Raw genomic sequence first — 27,965 nt, 5'->3', positions numbered from 1 at the left:
TTATATAATAAACACTCTGGATCTTATGCAAGTATCCCAAAATGAAAATATTAAAACCACAAAATATTTGTTTCACAAAAATCTTTGACTATAAGTGTACATTAAACGTAAGATTAGTTTTAAGAAAACTTAGTTACAACTTTTAACAAAGCTTCTGAAGTTCATCAGATTAAAGGCTCATAATTAATTACAGAGGGACCAACTAGAAGTTTAGAAGAAATTTATTATCATGACAATATTTCAAACTAAAGCCTGTTTTCCTCATGATGATGGTTACATAACAGTTCCAATCAGATTATATACACTCGTCTGAAAGCAATTTCCACTTTGCAAACATTCAGATCATCCAATTCAAATCATTTATTGTCACTTTTTTAGAGATGAATGATCATTCACTAAACAACTTTATTAGAATTTTTAAAACGTAATCACGTGCAATAGGTTAAATTGGAATGGTAGCAACCACTTTGTGGAAGCTAATAGTGATCCACATAAAGAATATTCTGGATTTTTTCTGATACAAAAAGAATTAAAAACTGTAGATATAGGCTCAAGTATATACATACATCCCCATTAATATTTGGCCAGTTTTGTCTACAGAGGCCACATCTTTGCTCCTTGCTAGTGTTTTCTTAACCTGACTGCTTTGACATCCACCAAAGCCAAATGGAGTTGAGGTTAGGGGTTTGGAAAAGATCATTGACCAAGTAAAACACCCACTTTCTGATCTGTATGAAATTTAACTTGGATAGTTTTTCTTTTTCCATGTTTATATCCATGTAAACTTCCCCTGCTCCACTGGCACAGCATGATGCTACCACCACGATTGACAGTAAATAAATTCATTTTAAAACATAAACCACACTCCTCCAAGCGTTGTACCCATTTTTATCCGGTCTTACCATGTAACATTTTTCCAAATTAAAATGTGAATGTTTATCTTGGACTAGGCAATTCTTCCTTAGCAGGCAAAACTTCATAGTGATAATCATATCAATTATAAGCATTATAAGCAATGCTGATCCTCTGTCACTTTTAATCATTTGCGTTTCGTGGCATTTTCCTTAACTTCTTTATCAAATGTCCTCATGGACAGTTTGCATAAAATGGTTGAAACTAGGATAATATTGGACATCTCAATCAGTTCATATTCCCTGCCAGTTCTGCCAAGAACAGCTAATACCAAGTATTAATGCAGGTGTAGGTGCACATAAACATACACACACACACATATACATATATATATATATATATACATACATATACATACATACATATATATATTTATTTGAGCCTGTATCCACATCTACTAAAAATCAGCAATTGTTAGAATATAGTACCTCAAATTTTAAGTATTAGAATAAATTAATTTGGAAGATCAGAAGGTTTAATGCAACATGACATCCATGCCAATGAGGAGTGTATAGCAACCTTTGGCCAGTACTGTTGCTTAGTTACCGTATCTTAAAATAATGAATATCAAGTTAAACTTAGCTGTAACAGATATATAGTTCTCGTTCTCATCATAGGTATATTTAGGACTTAAGGATATATGTGCAGTATATAGATCTAAATCAAGAAACATAAATTTTTTCCATACCATGGTCATAAGAAACACAAGCTCCACAAGAGATGAGCCAATCAACCAGCCACACAAACATTAGTAAAAATCAATTGTTTGCACTTTGTAGCTGATATATTTATTTCTTAAACATGTTAAGCCATCCATTGCCATGCTGGCAACAGGTACACACCATGTAAGATTTAGTGCATTGCACTGACATCATACTTTTTGTCAAATGAAACGCTAATCTTTTCCATTGAAAAAAGAAAAGACCCACTAGGTGGATATAGCAAACAAAGGGGACAACAGTACTGTCACTGTTCAGCCATGGTGATACCACTGGCTAATAGAAGCACGGAAGACATCCCAGCTTCCAAGGCTAACCAACTGTCTTTTAAATCAACATTTCCCATCCATAGTCATCAGGCTGTCACTTAAAATGACAGAAGTTAGACTCCAGGACCTTTTCTTCATCTCCATTATCAAAATCTTCTCACTGCAGCTGGCAAAGCTAAACACTGGTTTAACGGGAGAAGGACAACAGAAATCAGACACACACAGGCACAAAATACAAGTAACAATGTTGAACATTATCTTGTATTCCTGCCTGTTTTTATACAAAATGGAAGGGGTACCTCGACGGTCAATGTTTCATTTACCTCCTGTTCAACACGAGGTTAAGATATGGATGATTTTTTTGCTTTTTATTATCTTTTACAACACTTCCATGATATTGGAGGACATTAGAAACAGTTTGGGACAGGACTGATGCACAACAATAACAAATGCAAACAAGTCAGTGTCTTGAATGACAAAATAAACAGCAGATATTATAGTTTCATATGATCTTACTCATGGTAACACCCCCACCCCCCACCATGCACTACACAATAAATCTTGGATTTTCATATGTTACATATATGCTACATTCTCTTATTTCTTATTTCACTGATATAAAGGCAAACATGTCTCAATGCAAAGTAAGTTTTTTGCTTTTCTTTACACCTAAATTAGTACTATAGGTTGAGATCTGACAATTTAAACAGTATGACAGCTCATAGCAAACAGAAGTGTAGCTCATAAACTTGATTTTACAGAAATCATTAAGTCCTCTGATAGCAAGAATAGCAGATTTTGGAGTTTCTTTTTGTTTTAAATCAACAATCACAATGTATATACATCACCAGAACTAAAGCAAGCTGAATATTTGAACATTCTGATCTCCCAAATGGTATTAGAGTAGCACACACAGAAATACACATAAAAATACAGAACTAATCTTTAGGAGAGGTTACGGTAGAGGACTCTTGAAACATTTGTTTTATATTTAAAATGCATACCAAAAACGTTTAAAAAACAAACCAAAAAGGGAAAAGAAAATGTTCTCAATATTATGTCTATTTTATTACGTCCAAATACGGTGTGCTGCCACCCGGTGGTGGGATCGGATATTGTCTGTTCAGAAAATACCATAACAGTAAAATGTAATAATGTTTATATCCTGTGCAAGGTTGTGTCCTTATGGAAGAGTCGAAGGTCTTAAGAGCTGTCAGGAGGGTTGGCTAGTTGACTGCTCCACTAGATTTTTTTCTTTCTTTTTTTTTTTTTTTTTTCACAAAGCGATATGCCATTAACTGTAAGAAAAGACAAGAAACAGAGAGAAGAACAGGGTTTTAACAGCATGCAGTATTTAGTCTTCCAAAATAACTACACAAATAAAAAATTGACAGCAGCGAGCCTTTTGTTGCAAAAATACAAGTACACTTTGTAGAATGGCCAAGACCAATTATTGGGAAAATCAAACAGTTCCAGTATTTACTGAACATAGATCCCACAAATTGGCTTTGTATTTATTTGAAGGAAAAATTAAATTAAATTTTGCATTCTGGCTATTATGCTGAATTATCCAGTTCAAGTTTGCAATAGCAAAACAAAACCATAACTTAAAGTCAGAATTTCAAACGGGAAAGTAACAGGAAACCTAAAACCTTTAAATTTGGTAACGTAGCAATAGGTGCAAGGCTAATTTATGTTTTTGGTTTTATGTTGGTTCGTATCTCATAAATGCAAACTTTAATGCATGCAAACACTTTCTGTGATATTAGTGAACATTCTAAATACAAAAACTGCTAGTAGTTCGCTTTCATTACCATGCATTGCTAAAGCTAAATGGTTATCTGAGCAGGACAAGACGCCAAGGTAAAGATATCACACCGACTTTTCTTACCTGGTTCAAGTGTATGCTAAATTTAGATTTTTTTTGTTTTCATTTTGTTATTAATTTGTGTGCACATTTCAGAAGTACAGTATCCACCAGCAGTTTCAGTTTAGATGTGCAGTCATATCAGATTATAACCCTTTTTATTTATACGCCAGTATAGTAACTCACACTGTTTGCATACAAAGTTATTCTGAAAGGTACCCACGTCCCACCGGTGTATTATTTGTTGTTTTTGTGTTTTACACTTTGCTTTTTGCATGGTTTGTTAGTAAATAAAGCCTTTTGTTTAAATTAACAATATAAAAGAATATAGGATACTGTACATGTGCACATGGGGTAAACAAAAAAGTAGCCCATTAAAGCTAAGCCAGTTAGCACATCCCAGTGAAGTATAGAAATATAGAAAAGTCCAGGATCCAGAGTGCAAAAATGCACACAAAAAAAAGAATTTATTCCAAATGCGTCCAACAGTGATCGTATTACATTATGAACTTTGGTGTTCACTGAAGGGGAAGCTAAAGCTGCCAAGGAATTCAGATGTGGCTGCTAAATGAATGAATGTTCAAACATTTTAATGCTGATACTAGTGATAGCAATGATACCCATAGTCTGTACAGTCTCAGTACAAATGGAGTTATAAATAGATTGATTGGTTCCTGCATTGATGTCTCCCTGGTTGATTACTTAGAAATGGGAATTTTCTTTTTTTCTGATGTTCTCATAGGAGGCTTTGGGGAGGATTAAGTAGAACTTAGAGTAGCTGAAGATTGGTTTATTTTATAAATAACATTTAGTTTTCATTTATGCTGAGCTATTTGTTTACCACGATGGTCAGGTTCTATTTAGCAGTCGCCATCCGGCATTCCAATAGTAAAGCTGTACTGATGGAAGGTGGCGCCTCTGTGCTGGAAATCTATTTAGGCTTAGAAAGGAGCATCAAAACACTATAAAGATGAATGGTTGGTGTATATAACCATTTTCATCATAATCAAATGGGTTTTTGATATTTTTTTTGTAAAGACAAATAACATGACTATGCAGCCTTAAACTGGCGGATTCTCCAAGTATTTCCTGATGTATTTCTCTTTTAAATAGTAATCTGATGCAATATTATTGTGCTAAATATATAAGTCCAATATGCCTTTCTTAAATTGGGGGGAAATGTGTTTAACCTTTGTGCTATGCTGTAAGATCTATCCAACTGGGAAAACCTGATCACTCTGGAATATTCGCTGGCATCTGACTTAACCCACTTCAAAACTTAGGAGCGGGACAGAAAATTTAAGCCATTTTTAAACTGTACATTTTTGAAAACTAACTATAACTTACACCTGGGACCAGGCCATACTGTACCAAAATCAAAAGCCTGAACTGGTAAAATAAAAATCATCCTGTGGATAAGCTAGAGTTTTATTCCATAATACTATAAATAAAACATTTTAGTCACAAAACAAAAAATCCTTGCAATGTTTGGACATGCATCATTATTACACTATAGTTATTATTATATGCATTGGACATGCATCATTATTACACTAATTTAAATTATAGGTGTGTCTTTGAATTCCTTGTTTATTAATTTCTTAGGACCTCTTACTGAGAGGGGATGCTCGGTGAGCCTGAGCGGTGGAAGTGAATATTCTGCCACTTTCCGTCACGGCGCTGCCACACACGGGTCTCCTCGGACTGCATCGTGCGGGGCATTCCGCTGCCGTCCATGTACTGGGTCAGCCGAATATAAGCGATGCATGCAGCATTTTCCCCGATGAGGTGCACGTGTGGGTTCAGGAGGATGGTGTGCACTGGCTTGTTTCCTTTAGAAAGTGCTGTGAATGAGAGATTACAGAGAAAACACAATGACTAAATGAAGTGGAAACCCTTTTCCCATCATTTACAGCCATTCTAATGTAAAACTGAGTCCTCTTTTTAGTACAAACTGATAGTGTATGAGGAACCAAAGCCTCCATATGTTGATGCTGGCGAGCGGACAAACAGGGGCTTGCCAAGTGATTGAGGTTTCTAGGACATATCTGGTTTATCTGAACTATTTTTACCCGGGCTGCGAACATTCTGCCATTTATGGCAGTCATTTTCCATGGCTGAGTTTTTGCTCCAAGGTTAGTTCCTGCCCTTGCACAGTGGCAGAAAATACAAACAGCAAACTGATCGGCAAATATTGATACCGAACACATAACTTAAGTCATACACATGCATATCCAACCTAAAATCTGCAAGTAAAAAACCTTCACCCACACTCGTTCTGCAGCACCTTTAATATGAGTCTTTGAATAGAATATTGGGATTTAGTTAGACGTTGCTTCCTTGTCTATCTGTAGTTATTCTATTTGCAAAATCTCGAAGCAGCTCCCCAACCCTGTTCCAGTTTGAGCTGTGAAACTAGGCAACCGAGGAGTCTATTTACAGCTAACCTGAATTACTTTCTTTAAACGCATGAAGCAGGACACTAGCAATGGATTTTTTGGCACAGTGTGTGCTTTAAGGAAACTTTTACAAACTCTCTCTAAGCATGTTTTACTCATTTTGATCCATTTAATTAAAATGCAACCAACAACTGCATGTATGCATAAACTAGAGACCAAAGGATTAAAGACCAATACGTAGGGACCAAACAGTAAGCAGCATCCTTGTGTTTCTAATTACTCTACTTTTTACAATCCAAAATTCCTAAGAACTTTGGATTAATTGACAGCTTGATCGCAATCAAAATCAAAAAAGGAAGGATGATATTTTAGGGCAAAAAATACTCGAGTCGTAACTTCAGTGAAAAAGGGCTGTTATCAAAGACATTCAAGGTTAAAAACGAGAAAATGGCCTTAGCAAAAAAAAAAAAAAAATCAATAAATATTTGAGGTGTGGTGAAAATTATATTTGTGCTAATTTGATGTGCTTCCAAACCTTTAACCTTTATAGTACAGTGCCTCGATAAAGACACGTTAAAAACCCGTAAAATTAATCAGTCATGGACAGTTCTAACTCCTTCCTTAAGAGGATAACTATTATTTGTATAGCTATTAAATTAGTTTTATTGAACTATTTGCTTTAGAAAATGCACTTTAATTATCTGAAAATGGTTAAAATCTCCATTATTTGGTTTATGAGTTTAAAACTTCACCTTTTTCTGTGTGTGATTCAAGAACTACAGTATAAAACCTAGAACTCAATGTAATTATTGACATTTTTAATGTAAAAAGCATCCTGGATGGGAAGCGAAATGTCTTCAAACTTGGAAACCAAGTCCTTAGATGGCCAAGCTCCATCTTATATCACAGCTATGATTGTTCCTTATGTTCCTAGCAGAGCACTTCACTCTAAATCTGCAGGTGTACTAGTGGTTCCTAGAATTTCTAAAAATAGAATGGGAGGCAGATCTTTAGTAATCAGGCTTCTCTCCTTTGGAACCAACTTCCAGTTTTAGTCCTTGAGGCAGACATCCTGTCTATTTTTAAGGGTAGGCTTAAAAAAGCTTATAGTTAGAGTGGCTCAGGTTATGTGGCTCAGGTTATCTTGAGCTATCTCTATAGTTATGCTGCTATAGGCTTAGACTGCTGGAGGATATAGGGACCCCCATTTCATCATTCTGCTTAATTTTATCTCCATCCTCCGTTCTGCATATTCTGTTATTTCAATCTCTAACGTTGTGCTCTCTCTGCTTTTTCTCATAGTAGCTTTGCATCACCTGTTCCTGTTTGGCTGTGACTCCATCCTGGAGAGAAATATCAGCTGTGCTGCTGCCATCAACACCTTTGTTTATAGATGTTGAGATCAGTCTGTTTTTCAGTGTAGTCCTGTTTCTCTGTGACTGGCTGGATATGGTCTCTTCAACCTCTGACATGGGAGTTGGCTTGGAGCTCATTTGCCTGTGTTTCCTGGACAGGGCCGCCTTTTACAGTTGCCTTTTGTATTTTGTATCTCTGCTTCTGTCTCCTTGAACCCCAGTCGGCCTCAGCAGATGGCCGCTCACACTGAGCCTGGTTCTGCTGGAGGTTTTTTCCTGTTAAAAGGGAGTTTTTCCTCTCCACTGTCGCTACAAGCATGCTTGGTGTGAGGGATTGCCTTCTAGTCAATGAGTCAACTGGTTTTCCTTAGATAGAAATCTTTGAATCAATTTCTCTGGATGATCTGGTGAACTGTAAAGTGCCTTGAGATGACATGTGTTGTGAATTGGCGCTATAAAAATAAACTGAATTGATTTATTTATTGTAATTTTGATATGGCTTGCAGATAATAAAAAGCTAAAATCCAGGGACTGAGAAAGTTAGGCTAAAATGGAAAAACTAAAATGTTAGAAACATGTCCTTCCATAATCAGATAATTAACTCAAAATACATGCAAATGTTTCCAATGCCTCTAAATAGTCTTCAAGAGTGGGTCAGGAGGCAACACACTCATGGGGAAGAGTGCTTACTTAACCGATGCCCAGAGGACAGTCATTAACACCCTCTACAAGGAGGCTAAGACAAAGGTCATAGAAAGTTAAGTGGAAGGAAAATAAATGACTACATAAAGGGGCACCAACTACAGTGAGACGACCAGTTTTGCTGTAGTTGTTGAGTCGTTCTCAACCAGTTTTGAGAAGATTGTCAAGTCCATTTCTAGTTTTAGGATTAATTACAATGAGTAGACGTAATGTGGATCAATATCCACTGCGGACAGCTGAATCTTGTCCTGATACAGTGATCAGAAGTGCCTTAAATGGAGGAAGGGTGGTGTGGATGAAAAATTTAGATTTCTATTAATTTCTTCTTTCATATATTGATTTACGCCATTTACATACTGATTTTTTTTTTTACTCAGTTTGTTGCACAAACAGGACAACAAAATGTCTGAGTGATGAGTGTTTTGGGACAAGAAATACGTATTCCCATAACAAGCCAGATTCTTTCTCAACGTTTATTCGTAACATTTTACTGTTTAACCAAAGTGTCTGTAATTTGTTTTGACTTGGACTACTTTCCATTTTTGTAAGGGAGACAAACTCTGTCTGGATCAGAACAGGGCAGAACATCATACATGCGTGACTTTGTGGATGTCTTTTTCTCAATTTACTTGGAAAAGTAAATAAAGTGCCGACTGAGTAAAACCATCTATCTCTGTTTATTTAACTGGACTGCATAGTTGAATACTTATTTTGCATGACAATTACCAAGGAACAATACTGTTTCACATTTTAATTTGCTTAGAAGAAGCTATAGTTACTGCTGGTTGGTTTGGGGACTGAAAAGTAAATGATAAAACCTACAGTATTGCTGAGCAAAGTCAATGTGATGTGTATTTTTTCCCCCACAATAAACCTCATTAACAAATAATTTTAATAACACTGAAGAAAAGTGCTTCAGTTCTCCACCTGTAACTTTTTAAGATTTCTTTTCCAAACTATTACCACCCTCTGCAGTAGGAATTGTGACAAGATATACTTAAATCCGTTTTTGTATTTTTTGTTGTAATTTATCTCAATTACCGGTATGTTTACAAGTAAAATACACTGTTAGTGCTTTAAATAAACAGCTGCTTTCAGTTCCATGACTTTAGTTTACATTTCAGTGACAAACAAATAAGGCTCTCCAAGAGGGGATTTGTTAAAAGAAACTTGTGCAATGTATTACATTTCACTAATGTAAGCTATGAAAACCCAAAAGCTATTGGAATAACCTCAACAACTTTGATGGGAACAATAGAGAACACTGACTTTGTTTTTTCCTCCAGCTGGATGCAGAAATGTGGCGTTTTGCATTAAAGGAATAGTACACCCAAAACATGATTAGCCTTCATTTTCTACTCACCCCCATGCTGAACAACACCCTGGAGTACTTTTTTGATATCTCAAATGCATCTGGAGATCTGGGAGGCTTCTTGCTGTCTGCTGACATTCAAATAATGGAGGTGCCCAGCGCCCGAGGCAGAAAGGTCCATAAAAGTCCACAAAAAACGTTTAAATATTCCTCCATACTGCTCGTCCAATGTATTCCAAGTTTCCTGAGTGGGTAGCATCCAGAATTTACTCGAAACGAAGTCATTTAGAATGTTTTTAGAGCATAAACAGTAGTGTATAGGATTTCCTGAAAGCGCGCACATGCGCGATCCCGACGCTACGGAAACCGGCAGACCAAACCAGCGCATTCAGCTCGGCAAAGAACTCATGCTCTTCCTCAACACTGAAGTCCTCAGACATTTTTCTTTCGTTGTTTCTTTCTTTGCACAGGTAAACAGCACATTTCTTCTTCTACGCTTGCATTATCGGCAGAGCAGACGCTGAATGCGCACTTTCATCTGGTTTGGTCTGCCGGCTTCCGTAGCCTCGTGAACGCGCATGTGCGCGCTTTCAGGAAATCCTATACACTACTGCTCTAAAAACATTCTAAATGACTTCTTTTCGAGTAAATTCTGGATGCTACCCACTCAGGACACTTGGAATACATTGGACGACCAGTATGGAGGAATATTGACACGTTTTTTGTGGACTTTTATGGACCTTTCTGTCTCGGTCACCATAGACCTCCATTATTTGAATGTCAGCAGACAGCAAGAAGCCTCCCAGATCTCCAGATGCATTTGAGATATCAAAAAAGTACTCCAGGGTGTTGTTCAGCATGGGGGTGAGTAGAAAATGAAGGCTAATCATGTTTTGGGTGTACTATTCCTTTAAAGTGGGTGTCAATGGTGATAATACTTCCATATTTTAACTATTTAACTCTTTTTTAAAAGAAAAAATAATAACTGATCTTGTTTTTTTTATCATAACTGATAGGCTTGAACACACCATTCTCAAAGTAGAAACGATGGAAGTCATGTCCTTCCACCAGGTTACCCAGGGCCTCGGGCTCAAAGGAAGTCAAACCAGGATCGCAGATTTTCCTGTTTAAAACAAAAAGAAAAAAGGAGCCCACCATCAGAAACTTTAGAAGCAGCTAATTATGACATAAATATAACTGTGGATTTACTAAAGGGAACTTACGCGTAGGCTTCAAAGTCTCCATTGTTTATAGACTCAATCAGCTGTTCAGTAACTTTAATAATTTCCTGTTTGCGAGCTGCAACAAAAACATTTACGCTTATTTATTAAAGATAAACCAAACAAAGGATTATTTTATTTTTCAAGCAAGTAGGATCTTGGTGCAGATCAAAACAGTCCGACGTTAAAAATAGCATCAAATGGGTTCTAGTCTACACATTTCACACAAATTTCTAAACGTTATTAGATATGGAAGGCACTCAGAAAAAGAAGCAAAGAACATATTTTAGGATTTATCTCATTAATAGTATTTTACATTTTAAATCTGAAGATATAAAAGAAGAAAGCCTCCCATGACTAATAGCAAAATCAGGCAGGAAGAAAATGCACGATGGAGGGAATCCTTTCATCCAAAAAGCTCCAAGTAGACATACAAACCAATGCTCAGATGCAATGTAATTACAAGAAAACTAGCTTCAACTAAGTAATATTAACAGTTACCTTTATTGTTATTGGTGCAGGCTGGAGGATATTGAAAAAATTACTTAAATTGTGCAACAAAAGAGACATGTTATAACAAAAGGTGCATGTAGATGAGTCCTTAAGCTTTATTTCCTTCACACATGAACAACAATCTGTATGACTGCGTATTTTTGTGAGTAAAGCACATTGAATAAAAAGGTAAATGGAAGTAAAAGATCTATGAGATCTGTTCAGTTTATTTAGTCAAACACCAAACAAACTGGACTCAAGGAAAAAAATCCTGGGGAGTTACAAAGAGGATCCTATTTAGAGAGATGCAACATGAGGAATGCTATTATATTTATTCATACAGACTGTATGAAACTTGATATGATCTGGACATCATAATCACAGAACCTGAGACATTTCATACAGAGGAGCCATAATCCTACACAAGGTAAACAAAACAGTTCATCTCCCCTTTTGCAGAGGGGACTTACTCTGAATTGAGGACGTGGGAGTCTGTCCCGAGTCTGACATCTGTGAGGAGCGACTCTTTGAACTCAAGACACCGCTCACTAAGCTGCCCAGACGGAGGGCTGACAAGATTGCATGAGTGATGAGTGTGCAATTTTGTGTCCAGTGTTTGTGCGTTTGAGCAGCGGGTGCAACAAAGACAAACACATTTGATCAGGAAAGGAATTTACAAAGGGAACAAAATTATGAGAAAGAAGAAAAATGTGGGAGGGGCATTAAATAATACTACAAACACAAATATGTTGGAAAAAGATGCATGCAAATTTAAAAGAGAAAAAAACTACATCCTGCAAACACCCACTTGCATTGGCTACCTTTTCATCAACTGTTTGCTAATACAATCAGAAACGCCTGCGCAGGATCAATCAGTGTTAAATGACGGACATGCCCAGTTAGTAACTGGTGTGCGGAGAGTTTGCCTACCTTTTACATCTTCATCCTCAATGGTGGTGTTGGCACTTTCAATGGACTCCTGACAAAGAGGGATATTAGTTTAAAATGAGAAAGTGAGAGTGTTTATTAAAGGAGAAATACACAGAAAATAAAATGTGCTGACTTGTTGTGTTTAACCCAATGATTGGTTCATGCTGTTGGGCATGGACGTAATTCTGTTCAAAACTGTCCAAAAACAATGTTACACTACAGTACACGCTACTCGTCGAGCACTAGGACCAAGCGGAAACTGCAGCTCAAGCTGAACATGAAGCTGAAGCCCTCCCTCTTTTCTTGTGTAATTGGCTGTAACCTCTGTCACTCCTGAAAGACTCGCTTTACAAACATCTGACGTGCCTCTGAATCAGGTCTGTGACTGGATGGTCACAGCACTGAGAAAGTTGAGGATACAAACACAGAAGATCTAATAGAAAACTCTCTGAACTTATGCACAAGATTTATATTAAAAAATATTTGTGTCCCCCCTCCACTTCTGAAATCAAAATTTCGTCCATGCTGTTGGGTAGTTTTAGCCAAATACTGGAACAAAATCTGTCTGTTTGCTTGAAAAAAAAGGACACTGATCATTGTTTTTGTTTTCAGTTGTTTTTTTTATATGGACATATTCAACATTTTTATTCTACTTGGAGCCAAGATCTGTCTGGGCCTGAACAACAGTGCAACCCAATTTGAAATGTCAGGAGTTTAACTTGCCATAGTAAAAAAAAATAATAATAATAATGAATGTCCATACTTTAAAAGCATCATTCTAGAACAATTCTTGTTCAAATCTTAAACTCTAAGCAGAACTGAATGAAACTAAAGCCTTTCCCGTTTTGTAAGTTAATGTCAGTTTATTTTAATTGTTCATTCCTAAAGTATCTTTTTCTTCCATTATTAACTTTAACCCATTTATATCTTCCATCTTATTTACATCTGTAGTACCAAACAGAACAGTTCTGGACTAACCCCTGGCAGTATGTGGGGTCTAAAAAGCTGCAGCTTGCATCTCGTTTTTTGAATATTTCATCCTTGCGTTTGGGTTGAAAGTATCACCCAGGTTACGACAAAAACACATATGCCAACTCTGATTTGTTAAATCAAGCGAGGCCTGGATTGGTCCTCGTGTGACCAAAAACTGGGTCACCAAAATAACACATATTGGCTTGTTTTTAACCCAGCAGCTTTTTATATCATGTTGAAAAAGCTCACCACTATACCTTATTTCCATCTACGGGGTTGTGGATCACAGTTGTCTGTGGCTCCTAAAGAGATCAAGAGAATAGAGAATGAGTGAACAAGTACAGATGTTTGCTGACATGTTTTTGTGTTAATTATTTTGTGTGTAGTTTAGAAATTTAAATCTATGTTCTGCAACATAATCCCTGTTTTTGTGTGCTGCAGCGTCTTGTTGGGTTCATCGAATGTCTGGGAGTTCGTAAAATTGATAGTCATGACTTCCCCCTCCCCAGTCCCTAAACACTCACTCGGATTATGCTAGATTATGACATCAGCAGCCTTTACTGTATCCATGTGAGTGTGGTGTGTGTGTGTGTGCACGCTTTATGATGAAGATGGAAAGGAGGATAGAGAGAGAGAGAGAAAAAGACAGACCATGTGCCTCATGTACATGCGTAATCAAACCGTCAGCAAATGAGGGAAGAGAAAATCTTTCACATCATGCAAAGCGCTGGTCACATGGCCAGACACAGAAAGCTTATAAGCAGACACTAGGCAAAATCCACTAAAGCAGACGGCTAAGGAGCAAATACCATGTACTCCTGACAGCCATGCACAGGCAAAGTGCGTAAGGAACGAATCCTCAGAGATGCAGATGTGGATTCTACTTTCATATGCACAACTGGAAGGAGTAAAGAGACATTTAAGTTCACTAAAGCATGGTTTAAGGGTGTGAAGAGGGGCAAGGAGAAAGGGGGCAGGCTGGAGGCGTGAGGTAAAGGTCATAAGGGAGTTTGACAAAGGGATTATTGCTAAAGTCAAACTGAACTCTACACAACATGTATGCTATGCCAATCAAGATATATGAAAGACACATCAATAGGAATGCTCAGTATCTTTTAGAGCTTGTTGTGTCAGATATTATGGAGATAGGACATCTCATGCCCACATTAATTCTTGAACATACTTTCTTTTTTAGGGAAAGCCTGCTACCAAGAATGACTGTCTTTTCATCTCATATTTCTGCCCTTAAATGTATCAATATTTTTATTAAGAGTTTCTGTCTTTTCATGTAATCTGGATATCAACCATTAGAGATGGTGAACCTGTACCTCCTCCAATCTGTGATATGAGGATTAGATTTTTTTGGGGGGGATGAAAAAGAGGTGTGGATGTAGATGAAGCCGATGAGTGTATATACCAGTGCAGAGGCAGGGCCAGTGTCTTTAGGACTGGTCACTGTGTTGGCTTTGTTGTTGACCTGCAGGGGGCAGTGTAGAGGGGACATGATACACGTACGCACTCTTTGAACTAGAACACCATCTTTTCCAGCCATTCCAAAGTGATCAACCCAACTCATCTGTCCAAAGACATCCTTTACCCTACTATTATGCTCATAACCGATGCCAGATGACAAAGACCTTTTAGGACATGATGCTGAAGTTGAATTCTATCTAAACTGATGTTGCATTTTCTAAGATCCTTTTTCAAAATCTGGGAATTTCCACCAACTCATTATTTTCACCAACCCAAAATTCAAAACTGGTTTTTGTGCACAAGAGCAGGCATCCCCTACCTCAGTCCTCGAGGCCTACTGTCCTGCAAGTTTTAGAGGTTTCCCTGCTTTAGCACAGCTGATTATAATTATTGCAGTAGACCAAAAGCCTGTTAATCAGCTTTCAATTAAAATCAGCTGGGCTTTAGCAAGGAAACCTAAAACCTGCAGGACAGTGGGCCTCGAGGACCGAGGTTGGGGAAGCCTGCACTAGAGAGTAGAGTTAAAGTTCTTCAATTTAATTTAACTTTTTACAGTAACATTTTTAGATGGTTAGTTTCCTACTAAATCAGTAGCCCTCACAAAACTGCTAACAAATGTAATAGTTTGTTTGATCAACTCAGCAATTAGCAACAGTTAGCTCAACCATTTTATTTGAAATGTATGACTTTTGGTCAAAAATAAATATCTAATACCTTTATATATATATATATATATATATATATATATATATATATATATATACATATATATATACATATATATATATATATATATATATATATATATATATATACACTAAAGTTTAAACTCTGAAAGGGATTTATTCCTCTTCAAGCTGCCCAACAAAAAAACAAAAAAACATGACATAATATTCTTGTAAAGATTAAAAGAAATTAGGATATTATTCAATTTTGGAAACATAGATCTGGGATACAATAATAACCTTTTTCTAATGTAATGTAAAAGAAGGAACATGTTAGTTTAACCAGAAATGATTTTAAAACATGTGTTGAAGAGGTTATATTTTTGAGCTAACTATCAGAATTCAACACAGTAACTGGTAGTAGTTTCAGTGCCACAGAAGCTTCACCAAAACACAGTTACAATTAAATCTTAGGAAAATTGCATTCAAAATGATGGAAACTATATATATATATATATATATATATATATATATATATATATATATATATATATATATATATATATATATATATATATATATATATATATATATATATATATATATATATATATATAGGAGGTTAGTGCGCTGCAAATTTTGTGGTGCACTGCAGCCTTCTTAACCTCCTAATCCACAATTTATAAAGCTGACACATCATTACCTAAACAGACACCAGATATGATATAAGACATAATGTTTTAAAAATGTTTAAATATGTATCCATGTCTGGGCTTATATAAAAAGATTTAAATAAGCCAGCGCATGTGGTACAGTAAGAGACAGTATGATAAACATAAGTGCCAAACACAGTGACCCAATTTCAAAGCATGAAAAAAATCCAATCTAAAATGAACACCTATTTTTATTTAAAAAAAGAAAACAACAAAAAAACAGGCAGTTTCTAGGAGGAAGCTCTTAAGAAATCTGTACTGATATCAGCACATGTGTCTCTGTGGTGTTAAATTTTAGATTGGTTCTTAAAGATCATAGAAACTGAGCAATGAACAACAGAGACCTTAAAGATCATAAGGACTCTAAAACACATGCAACTTGGTAAAATTAGGAAACATACATAGGAGTAAACAAATGAATGATTAAAATAAACTAAATATCAAATTCAGATACTGTATGTGGTCAAAATCTGGCTATAAAATCACTTTCATAATTTAGACTGCCTGTCCTGGAATGATGTAACCAGTGCACATTGATTAATTAAAGGCAAAAGGCCCTGGCAATATTCAACATCCAATTTGAAAAAATGGAGGAAGGTAAAAAGGGTTAATGGCCTCTTCAACTTACCTTGACACCATCTGGTTTCTTGTTTAGCAAACTTTTGGCTGCTGCAGGAAAGAAAATAAAATGGTTCAGTAAGTAGGCTCATAAAGCAGTTGTTCACTTGAGATGTAACTAACATGCAGCAGACATATTTAATCACAGCCCTCAGCTTTATAATCAACATGTCAAAATACAACCTTGTGATCTATAAACTGATACAAAAATTACCTCTTATAACAATATTATTTATGCAAAGCAGTTATCATATTATATACATATTCATATGTAAGGGACGGAAGGGAAGGTTGTAACTGGGTGTATTACTTGAGGAAAAAAGATGGAGGATTTAAAAATCTGTAGACTTACACATTTTTAAGTGACATACACATGCACCAGATCCCTACACATTAAAACTAGAGATGCACCGAGACTTTGGCTGGCAATTTAAATACTAACCAGGCAGAGCTCACAGCAACAGAGAGGAAGCACAACAGTGCAAACTGTCAGAAATTATTTAGAGGGAATCAGGCTTCTACACTGTTCAGATGTTTTGATCCTTTTGCACTTTACCGCTGGTAGTGGGGGCAATGCAGCGGTTTGCCACCAAACATGGCTGTGACCAAGTTTTATTGAACTACAAAATAAAGAAAGTGATCCACACCAAACATTGGCTAATGACAATAAGCTGAATATATTTAAACATTTGCACCATAGGTATATTTTATTATTTTGAGCTCTTTAAATTCTCTGTTAGAGAAAATTCTATGTATAGAAATGTTGCCCACATTTTGGAAATATCCGAGTTAAGGTAAGGGTCTTAAATACCAAGGAAAAACAGAAAGAGGCTTATGTTTAGAGTTAGTTGTGCTAATAACTATTAGCCAGAAATTCCAACCAGACAATACATTTTTGCTTGTTGTAAAACATTAAATGAAACATTATAAATTAGTGACCATTAATTAAAAGAATTACATTTAAATCTTAGACAAACTTTATTTTCATTATTCATTTTAATAATGAACCCTTTAAGATAAATAGGAGGGTTTCTTAAGAATCTGTATGAGCGGAACAGATATAGAATTTAAGATCATGAACTGGCCACAAATGCGTGATCGGTGCACCTCTATTTGATAACACCTTTTGTTCTAAAAAATACCCCTATTTGTTTTATTCTATTTTTTTATGCATTCAAAAAGCATGCTGTATGTCATGGTACATACAAGATGCAAGGTCAAATAGGTTTGTTTTTTTTCCAGGAAGAATTCCAAACAAGTCTCTTTGCATGCTTCACAGGCCATTAGGAACAAAGGAGAGCCTAAACATCAAAAACCTATCATTTGGATCAGTCCCCACACATATGCTCATCATCCCAAATATCTTACCTCAAATGGATACCACAATCCAAACACAGAAAAGGAAATAAATTGAAAAAGGAAGGAAAATAATGAATATAAAAAAGAGACAAATGCGTGGATGCAATTTACTGCAAAAAAATGGAAAGCAAAAGTGGGTCAATAAACCCCAGAATATTAGTGTTTATATTAGTGACAGGTGCAGGAGAAGAGTGACAGAGCAATATTTGGAGAGATAAAGAGGGATGAATCTGTTTAACACTGGCCCGTTGGCTCTAGCATCTGTGCTCCATAAAGAAAAGAAAATTCCAGGCCAGGCATGCATTAAAGTTAAAAACTCCACTGTTTTACAGATGCTTTGGTGAATCGAAAGCTAACTGTGAAAAATTAACACTAGGTGTGTGAAAACCCTACTTTCTGTAACAATCAACCCTGCTGGAGTAAAAAAAATATGCTTAATGTCTATGATACAGGTCAGAAACCAGTTTTTGGGAATCAGGCTGAGAAAAACATACCTGAGAAGTTTCTTGTGACCAGCAAAGTGGTCAATATTGCTCCCTGCAGTTACAGCAGAAAGGGGTCAGGAGGAGGGAAATGAGGATGGACAAAAACAAGATAAGAAGAAGATTGATTAGAAAGTCGCAGCAAGAAAAGTCATGCTTAGCTACAGAGCAGTGCAAGGGATTCGCAGACAAGTTATTATGATGTTACTGTAAGACATCTGGGGGATAGGAAGATGAAAAACTCCGAAAAAATAAAGGAATGTGGTTTGACTGAAGTATCACCTTGAGTTTCCTCCTGGCATTAAACTTCTTCAGGCACTCCACAGTCTCCTGCCTGTGCATCATGGAAGCAACAGTGGACCGTTGCTGCAAGAAAAAATAAATAAAGATAGAGAAGGGTGAGGAAAGTACTTTAACTGAATTAAAATGTGTATGCTTATTCCTTCACGTATGAACGTTTATAACATACACAGATCCAGGGGTGTTTGAGGGCCTCAGCAGCAGTGATGCGCTTACTGGGGTTGATCGTCAGCATCTTATTAATGAGATCTTTGGCCTCAGGTGTTACAGTGTCCCACTCTGGGGATGGAAACTGTAATAAGAAATTAATAAAAAAAATTAATTATTAATAAATTAATAATAAAACAATAAGCAGCAATGCAAGTCAGCAGGGCCATCTCAGCCAACTTTCATATACAGATGAAAATGTCACATTTATATATGAATTATATACAGCAATAGAAAGACCTAGAAATAAACAGACCACCCTTGTTTTCTTGAATTTTTTGTTTTAAAATGGTATATAACCTTAAGAATGCAATAAATACAAAAAAATAACCGTATTTTTACTAAAGAATTGCAGTGAAACCAACTATTTAGTGAGTTTTAAGGTCAATTATCAATAATCCCTCCATCAAATTCATACAGGGACATAGGATCTAAAATACAAAGTCACACAGTTTCTGAAAATTTCACCCACCAATCACAGGCTCAGAGGTACAGGACATTATGGTGCTTAGATTAGTTAGCAATGCTGAAAAGGATTTTAGATTTGATTATTTACTTGTGCCATACTCGGTAAAAACAATAGATAAACTTTCAATATGAAGTTAGATTATATCAATAGAAAGACACCCTAGAACTGAGATTATTTTACACAGAAAATACACTTTTGATGAACTTCTAAGCTCTTCTTTATTAAATCAAGATTATTAATTTGGGAAGTTATTGGCAATTGAAATATCCAATTTAAAAAACTAAAACTAAATAATTATTTTCTTCAATATTTATAATAGAGAACAGGACCTTGGTCATTAAGCCTGACAATAACTGGCTTTGCTGTTCTATCCCTAGATTCTGAGTAGTAAAATAAGTCGATTAAATCAGGGAAAAAATAAGGGGAAAAGCATGTGTATGTTATCATTATTGAGCCTGTTCATGAGGAGGTTTCTTTGTGGCTTTGAACTTACACAACAGGGTTTAATTATCTGAGGAAATTTGACTGTGCATAGTTCAAATCCAATCCATCCCAAGAGGATAGACCAAAATAAGCATTAGAAGCAAAGTTGCAAAGATAAGAAGGAAACAATCATGAAAAAAACAGATTTACACAAAAATCCAGGTTTCATCTGTCAAATACTAACGTTTTTGTTATACATGAATAATCCTCACAGCATAGGGAGCAGCTAGTGTTCATCTCCAACAATCCCAGGGCAGAACAGAAGTCGAGAGAACAAACAGCTATGTGCACAATCATACCTCAGGGCAATTTGGAGGGACCAATCAACAAAAAAATGCTAATTTGGGTTTTTTAGGAGGAAACCAAATTGCGCTGATAAAAGTCAGGATTCTTAAAAACACAATGAATAGAGTCCTGCCAAACACTAGAACCCAGGACCCTTGTGTTGTAAAGCAAAAGTGTTACCTGTAACACGGTTTAGCCTGGACAAATGTTGAGTTAGGGTTTTTTTTTCAAAAGTTATAGTATACTTTAATATGCTGCATCATAGCAACATTTTCAGGCTGTATTACTTGCCAAGAGGGAAACCAAAAGAGTTTTTAAAATGAGCTACAGCATATTTGACGACATGGGACATAAAAGAAGCGGAAAAATGTAAAAACCTAGCACACACAAACACTGTTTCTTTCTTCGTTTTGTTTCAATAATATAATAAATATAACAAATATCGAAATATGACGACAAGATGGTGGTGTGTGAACAACGAGAGGCTCAGTGTCTGTCTAGAATCTGCTATTTGGTTTACACATGTAAATAAATATTTATATCCTGTATAGCACTTCTGGATAGATGCAAACTACATTTCATTGCTCTGTACTTGTGACAGTGTAATGACAGAGTTGAAATGTATTCTAAATACAACCGAATATATACAAACAGTTAAAAGCATTTTTGTGAGACATGTTATTGTTAAAAAAGATCTTTAATTTATGGCTCTTAATTTTACATTCCAAAAATTTCAACAAACAAGGATTAATTTCACAGTTACTGGGTGAACAGAGTTCAGAACTATTTAAACTTGCAAAGCACTGCACATCAATTTTGAGTTGAGCCAGTGTATGAGCACATCAGTATGTACATGGAAATGTATACAAATACCCTTTTTGCATTGGCTTTTCAAGCTGTAGAAGTACTTGTGTGAACACTTACATCATAGGCCCCCGCCTTGATTTGTTGGTACAGGCGATGTTGATCTTCATCCCAAAATGGAGGGTAGCCCACCAGCAGGATGTACAAAATCACGCCTAAAACAGGCATAATGTGAATAAAAGCCATTGTAATGGTTATTGTCGTTATTATTTCAAAAGCTATTATAAAGATAATTTAATCTGCAATTAAACATGGAGAATAATACGAAATGCATCATCAAATGTAATTAAAGTAAAAGGGAATTGTTTACCACAAGCCCACATATCCACTGGTTTCCCATAAGGGTCTTTTCTCAAAACCTCTGGGGATAAGTACCCAGGGGTGCCGGCAAAACCTGCAGGGTTAAGATGTCGAGAAAATTGTATTCTATTACTACAATGTTATGTAAAAACATCATGAAAATGATTGGACTAATCACTGTGTGTGGGAATGGACTGGGATTAAAGACATCTGTTTGGAAAGTTTCATCTTTGGCTGCAGCCTTGTTTTAGTTGGATAGAATATGACCTATGGGGAAATTCACTTTGATGAGTTTAAATTCCTGGGAACTATTTAGTTTTTCACAAAAGAGGAAAAGGGACACGATCTGTTTTTAAAGAATTCTATTTCAGGAAACAGTTTTCTTAAGTAGATTTTTTTATTGCATAACATCTATATTAGGCCAATAAAAATCAATAAATATATCCAAAAGCTCTTTAAACAGAGAAAAGTGATTTTCAAACGGAGGGGATGTGGTGACTTTAAGACCCGAGGCATGAGCACCACCAGAAAAAAAAATTATGTGTCCAAATATTCATCAATATAAATAAAAGGTGTAGAGAAATTATTTGGTCCCAATCTCTGGCATTGTAAAACATACTATGTAATATAAGTAACATACATCAAATTATTACTATCAATTTATATTGTATGTGTTAATATGTCATATAAATATTATTGCAGTGGAACTTAAGTTCATAATGGTTAGTTAAATAATTCACCATAAAAAAACAATTATGGTGCATTATGTGAATATGAATGTCAGTAGTATTAAGATGTCTTTGTAGCTCCAACAACTCTAAAATGCATATGTTGGTGTTTTTATTATATCTGTAATTTTTATGTATATTTGAAACTAAAAAAATTGTTTTTACAAACAAAAATTAAGAATTCTGAAAGTGCACAATGTTGGAGTCAGACACTTTTACATTTCTAAATTATGTTTTTTGTTTGTTTTTATTAATTTGTTTTGAAATGTGTACATTGTACAAATTTTTATATCAGACTAAAGATAACTCGTACAAATACAAAATCTGTTGTTTTTGTTTTCAATTATAATCTAAACGTCACCCAAACCTGTATAGCCTTATGTGAACCTTCTATCATGTATTTCTAATACCTGGCAATGAGTATTTTTCATTTATCAAAGGGGTTTTATACTCAGTCTTAATTATAAAATTGGGATTTGAGCATGAACAGCCTATTTAATGTTATTCCTCATAGTCCTTATACGATTTAAGCATTGATTTTGAGTAAGCCACTGTTAAACCTTCCTTATTTTAGGTAATTCAGAAAAAAACTTTCATTATTATAATAGTAGAGGTATCTCTATTCATAAAATAAAATAAAAAAAGGTAGCAGCACCCAACATGAACGCATCATATCACAATAGTCCTTATAGTCGTGCACCAGCTATCAGTCTCAAACGGATAGAAATCTTCCTATTGGCCAACAGAAGGCAGCCCTGAACAGTCATGGACCTCAGCCACATTTTAGAAACAGGTATGAGTCACAGACACCTGGCTCATCCAGTGATCCGAGGACCAGAACTAAACAGGTGGAAGAGATATTAAGCTTATGTCCTTCTCAGCATTGGAAGCAACTCCCTGCAATCTGGGATATCCAAAAGAAAAAGTAAAAATAAAACCTTGACTCCCTTCATCAAGACTGAAAACAAAACTATTAAGTGCAGATTTCCTATGAAGGTCATAACCATATTTCTATCATGTCTCTTTATTATAAATTTGTGCAGCTTCTTCTTTATGTGCTGCTTAGATTTGTGCTTCTTTTCATTTCATGTATTTGGCGTTTTAATGAGCCTTATCATTGTTCCTTAGTGTTTATATAAAGCACTTTGTACAAACCTGTGTAATGGTCCAACACTAATAAACCTGCTATCCCTCATCAGTCTGCAGAGGGGATAATCTAGATCTTGTATGGCAAATGTAATATTGGCCTGTGTATTCTTTTTGGTCATCAGTAGTTTTTACCATATATTTCTCCCAGTGGAGCATTTTTTTCCACTTCTTTCTTGCTTATCGTTGAATTGTGAACAATGAAATAAACTGAGAAAGTAAGACCCGGATTGCTTTTGATTTACTGATCTTCTGGGTTCTTTTATGAATCTCTCAGTCAGTTCTTAATAGACTTTTGAGTAATTGTGGCTGACTGACCTCTACTTGGAAGGTCCACCACTTTCAAGTTTTCTCAATTTGTGAGTAATGCCTCTCATTGTGCTTTGCTGGAGCCCCAAGGCATAGTAAATGGTCTTATAACATTTCCAGGCAGATAGATGTTAGTGTTTAGTTCATAAGGTGTTGAATTTTACTATATTATAGACTACATTCTATTTGACTTATTTCTTGATATTTATTTGTCTTTCTGTAATAGATTTTGATCAATTTGATTTAATGCCAGGTTGGTGTGTCTGATGTCAAAATAGTTTAATACTCACAAATATTTATAAATTTAAAAAAGGAGACAGAGGACAGCTAAAATGAGACTAAATATTATTGTTTATATTGTTATATGAACTGTGAAAGAAGTCTTCATGACACACGCTTAGAACATGGATTCAAACGTTTTGATTTCAGTCTTCAAATGCATCCGATGGCCAATGCTTTAATTCTGAAGAACCAGACGTATATATACATATTTGTCTGGCCAGATTCCCTTTTATGAGTAGAAAAAATGCATTTTTGCACTTTTGGCATAGTGTCAAAATCACATTTCCACCTAGCACACTGCCCACTAAAACTTTTTTGGAACAATTAAAATGCTTCAACTTATTCAGTCCATATTTGCTTGAGTTAAAGTCAAGATGTGGATCTATAAAGTCTGAGGGTTCATTCAGAAGTTCAAATGGAGCTTCATGGTGTTTTGCAGAGTTTATATTGCAAAAAAAAATTTGGCGAGACAAAATTTTTGTCATTTTTCTTTGTGTAATCACATATAAAACCAAACATGGTGACATTTAAAATAGTGGTTTCACCTGAAAAATATTGCCTTTCAGTCATATAAATACAAAACAATTTTATTTTCTATCTATAGTTTGGGAGCAGTACTTGCTTTAATTTACATATGTAATTTCAGGCGGAATTTACTCCTAAGACCCTCAGGGCTGAAGTCCCAATGTGACTTATCAACTTGAAACTAAATCTCTGATTCATGGCTCCATTCCCACCTTGGAATGGCTTTTAATAGTTTTCATATGCTTCTGATATTCAGAGAATATTTTCAATGTATTCAAATAACTAATTAGATGACAATACATTTGCCTTAATGTTAAGAATGGAGAAACAGATGACTGAATACTCACCAAACCATGCCTGTTGGTCCCCCTGTACCTCGATAGCCAGCCCAAAGTCAGCCAACTTGACCGCCGCCCCCTTCAGCTTACTGGCCAACAGAAGGTTCTCAGGCTGGGGGGGGCGGAGTCAAACAGGTTAGAGGTGAGAGGTCAGACGCACAGGGATCATGCTGCCCACAGACACAGATCTAAAATCAGATTAGCCAAACCAACGCCTAATCAAAGCCATTAGGTATAAGTGACACTAAACTGCTCTTAAATCAGTGTCTGAGGCAACTCCCTTTCTGCCATCAGATGACAGAGAAACAAATGGAACAGGACTGACTCTCAGGGTGACCACAGACATTTTGTGTGCTGGAACAACAGACTTGTCTCCTGAAGCTTCACGGATTCAAAAAGAGGAGCTTGGTGAAAAGCAAGTGTTTTCATCTATAATGTCACACATAAATCCGTGAGAGGGAACAAAGCCCAGTGAGGAAAGACAGATACAGAAGACGGAGTGGGGTAAGAGGAGGTGTGAAAACATGTAATATAGAGGGCTGTGTATATATATATATATATATATATATATATATATATATATATATATATATATATATATATATATATGAAAACTAAGAACATTGGATGCTGGCACAGTTTAGCAGAATCAAGGATTTTTTGAGCCAACATCCTGCACATATACACACACTTTCTGGAACACACACAAGCATGTACATAGAAGGGTGCAGAACGGTCTTTGCCAACCTAAGGCCAGTGAGACAGCACACTCTAATGAATAATACATTTGTTAACATTTACAGGCTCCAAACACATACAGCCTTCAAAGCTGAGATTTATGGCAGACGTACAGCTCATCAGGAACAGGCAGTCATATCTACACACAGATTTCCATGACAGTAAAGAAAAATCCTGAGATTAAGAGAGATCTAAAAGGCCATCATTTCCAACGAGATTGAAAATGTTACAAGTGTTAATATTCTCACTCTGTTCCGCTTAGATCACATTGTAATATGACCAGACATATTTTTGATTTTTCTGATTCTTAATGATTTATTTTCCCCCAACCACTACTGCACTACACAAGGATGCAAAAACGGCAAAAAAAAAAAAAAAATACAGTTCTCAATAATATATAAAATAATCAATGAGAAGAGGATCGTTGACATTAGCATGATGGATTTTTAAGAAAGTAGAGGAGGAATGGCGACATCAGATCTACAGGTGCTGGTCATAAAATTAGAATATCATGAAAAAGTAGATTGATTTCAGTAATTCCATTTAAAAAGTGAAACTTGTATATTATATTCATACATTACATACAAACTCATATATTTCAGATGTTTATTTTGTTTAATTTTGATGATTACAAATGACAACAAATGAAAATCTCAAATTCATCATATCAGAAAATTAGAATATTACTGAAGACCAATAAAAACAAAGGATTTATAGAAATGTTGGCCAACTGAAAAGTATGAACATGAAAAGTATGAGCATGTACAGCACTCAGTATTTAGTTGGGCCTCCTTTGGCCTGTATTACTGCAGCAATGCGGCGTGGCATGGAGTCGATCAGTCTGTGGCACTGCTCAGGTGTTATGATAGCCCAGGTTGCTCTAATAGTGGCTTTTAGCTCTTCTGAATTGTTGGGTCTGGTGTATTGCATCTTCTTCTTCACAATACCCCATAGATTTTCTATGGGGTTAAGGTCAGGAGAGTTTGCTGGCCAATTAAGAACAGGGATACCATGGTCCTTCAACCAGGTACTGGTAGCTTTGGCACTGTGTGCAGGTGCCAAGTCCTGTTGGAAAATGAAATCTGCATCTCCAAAAAGTTGGTCAGCTGCAGGAAGCATGAAGTGCTCTAAAACTTCCTGGTATGTGGCTGCGTTGACCCTGGACCTCAGAAAACACAATGGACCAACACCAGCAGATGACATGGCACCCCAAACCATCACTGACTGTGGAAACTTTACACTGGACTTCAAGCAACGTGGATGAAGTGCCTCTCTTCTTTTCCTCCAGACTCTGGGACCTTGATTTCCAAAGGAAATGCAAAATTTACTTTCATCAGAGAACATGACTTTGGACCACTCACCAGCAGTCCAGTCCTGTTTCTCTTTAGCCCAGGCAAGACGCTTCTGACGCTGTCTGTGGTTCAAGAGTGGCTTGACACAAGGAATGCGACAGCAGAAACCCATGTCTTTCATACGTCTGTGTGTGGTGGTTCTTGAAGCACTCACTCCAGCTGCAGTCCACTCTTTGTGAATCTCCCCCACATTTTTGAATGGGTTTTGTTTCACAATCCTCTCCAGGGTGCGGTTATCTCTCTTGCTTGTACACTTTTTTCGACCACATCTTTTCCTTCCCTTCGCCTCTCTATTAATGTGCTTGGACACTGAGCTCTGTGAACAGCCAGCCTCTTTAGCGATGACCTTTTGTGTCTTGCCCTCCTTGTGCAAGGTGTCGATGGTCGTCTTTTGGACAACTGTCAAGTCAGCAGTCTTCCCCATGATTGTGTAGCCTATAGAACTAGACTGAAAGACCATTTAAAGGCTTTTGCAGGTGGTTTGAGTTAATTAGCTGATTAGAGTGTGGCACCAGGGGCCATCAATTTTGAACCTTTTCACAATATTCTAATTTTCTGATATGATGAATTTGAGATTTTCATTTGTTGTCATTTGTAATCATCAAAATTAAACAAAATAAACATCTGAAATATATGAGTTTGTATGTAATGTATGAATATAATATACAAGTTTCACTTTTTAAATGGAATTACTGAAATCAATCTACTTTTTCATGATATTCTAATTTTATGACCAGCACCTGTATTAGCAAAAAAAACAAATATCAGATTCTATATCGGCCTTCATCTAAAATCTCCAAAATTGGCATGGTTATAAAAATGCTTTGTTTCTGTTTATCATTTCTGGAACCCATTGGTTAATATTATTCTCATATTGTTCTCATAGCTATGGTTGTTTACAATATCTGTAGTAGCAATATCACTATCAAGCCTTTACTAATATTCTTAAGCACAAAATGAATACTAAAAGCATTTATGATTTGTGCTAATATCGTATTGAGTCAATATCTATACTTTGAGTAACTGAGAAAACGTATTTGTTTGGGTGTATAGCAAAGAGTGACCTAGTTATCAATCGTCCAGTATCAGGCTACAAAACAAAGAATTACCTGTAACATTTTTAGAACAAGACTTTATTGGACAAGTGGCTCTAAAAGAAATTAAAAGTAGTTTTTTTTAA

At 36.0% G+C, this 27,965-nt stretch overlaps 1 protein-coding gene across 13 annotated transcripts in view; it reads right to left on the bottom strand.

Moving 5' to 3' along the window:
- Window positions 1–1,664: 1,664 nt before the first annotated feature.
- LOC119794208 (calcium/calmodulin-dependent protein kinase type II delta 2 chain) overlaps window positions 1,665–27,965 on the bottom strand; it is a 67,667-nt gene continuing 41,366 nt past the window's right edge. For 2 of the 13 annotated variants that reach the window (XM_038301642.1, XM_038301648.1), the window contains 16 exons: window positions 24,705–24,807; window positions 21,378–21,461; window positions 21,128–21,222; window positions 18,929–19,051; window positions 18,742–18,825; window positions 18,472–18,514; window positions 16,629–16,669; window positions 14,567–14,626; window positions 13,407–13,451; window positions 12,178–12,226; window positions 11,718–11,816; window positions 11,257–11,277; window positions 10,759–10,834; window positions 10,564–10,658; window positions 5,383–5,611; window positions 1,665–3,198 (listed from right to left, as the gene is read on the bottom strand). In XM_038301642.1, the coding sequence (XP_038157570.1) occupies window positions 3,195–3,198; window positions 5,383–5,611; window positions 10,564–10,658; window positions 10,759–10,834; window positions 11,257–11,277; window positions 11,718–11,816; window positions 12,178–12,226; window positions 13,407–13,451; window positions 14,567–14,626; window positions 16,629–16,669; window positions 18,472–18,514; window positions 18,742–18,825; window positions 18,929–19,051; window positions 21,128–21,222; window positions 21,378–21,461; window positions 24,705–24,807 (1,251 nt within the window). In that variant the 3' untranslated portion in view covers window positions 1,665–3,194. Of the gene's footprint in view, window positions 3,199–5,378; window positions 5,612–10,563; window positions 10,659–10,758; window positions 10,835–11,256; window positions 11,278–11,717; window positions 11,817–12,177; window positions 12,227–13,406; window positions 13,452–14,566; window positions 14,627–16,628; window positions 16,670–18,471; window positions 18,515–18,741; window positions 18,826–18,928; window positions 19,052–21,127; window positions 21,223–21,377; window positions 21,462–24,704; window positions 24,808–27,965 lie in introns of those variants that run through there. The other 11 variants (XM_038301645.1, XM_038301646.1, XM_038301647.1 and 8 more) reach the window with 11 other exon arrangements.

This window comes from Cyprinodon tularosa, unplaced genomic scaffold (assembly GCF_016077235.1).
Source record: "Cyprinodon tularosa strain WSP-4 unplaced genomic scaffold, ASM1607723v1 ctg470, whole genome shotgun sequence".
NCBI classification, from domain to species: Eukaryota; Metazoa; Chordata; class Actinopteri; order Cyprinodontiformes; family Cyprinodontidae; genus Cyprinodon; species Cyprinodon tularosa.
This window is presented reverse-complemented; position numbering and strand designations above follow the sequence as displayed.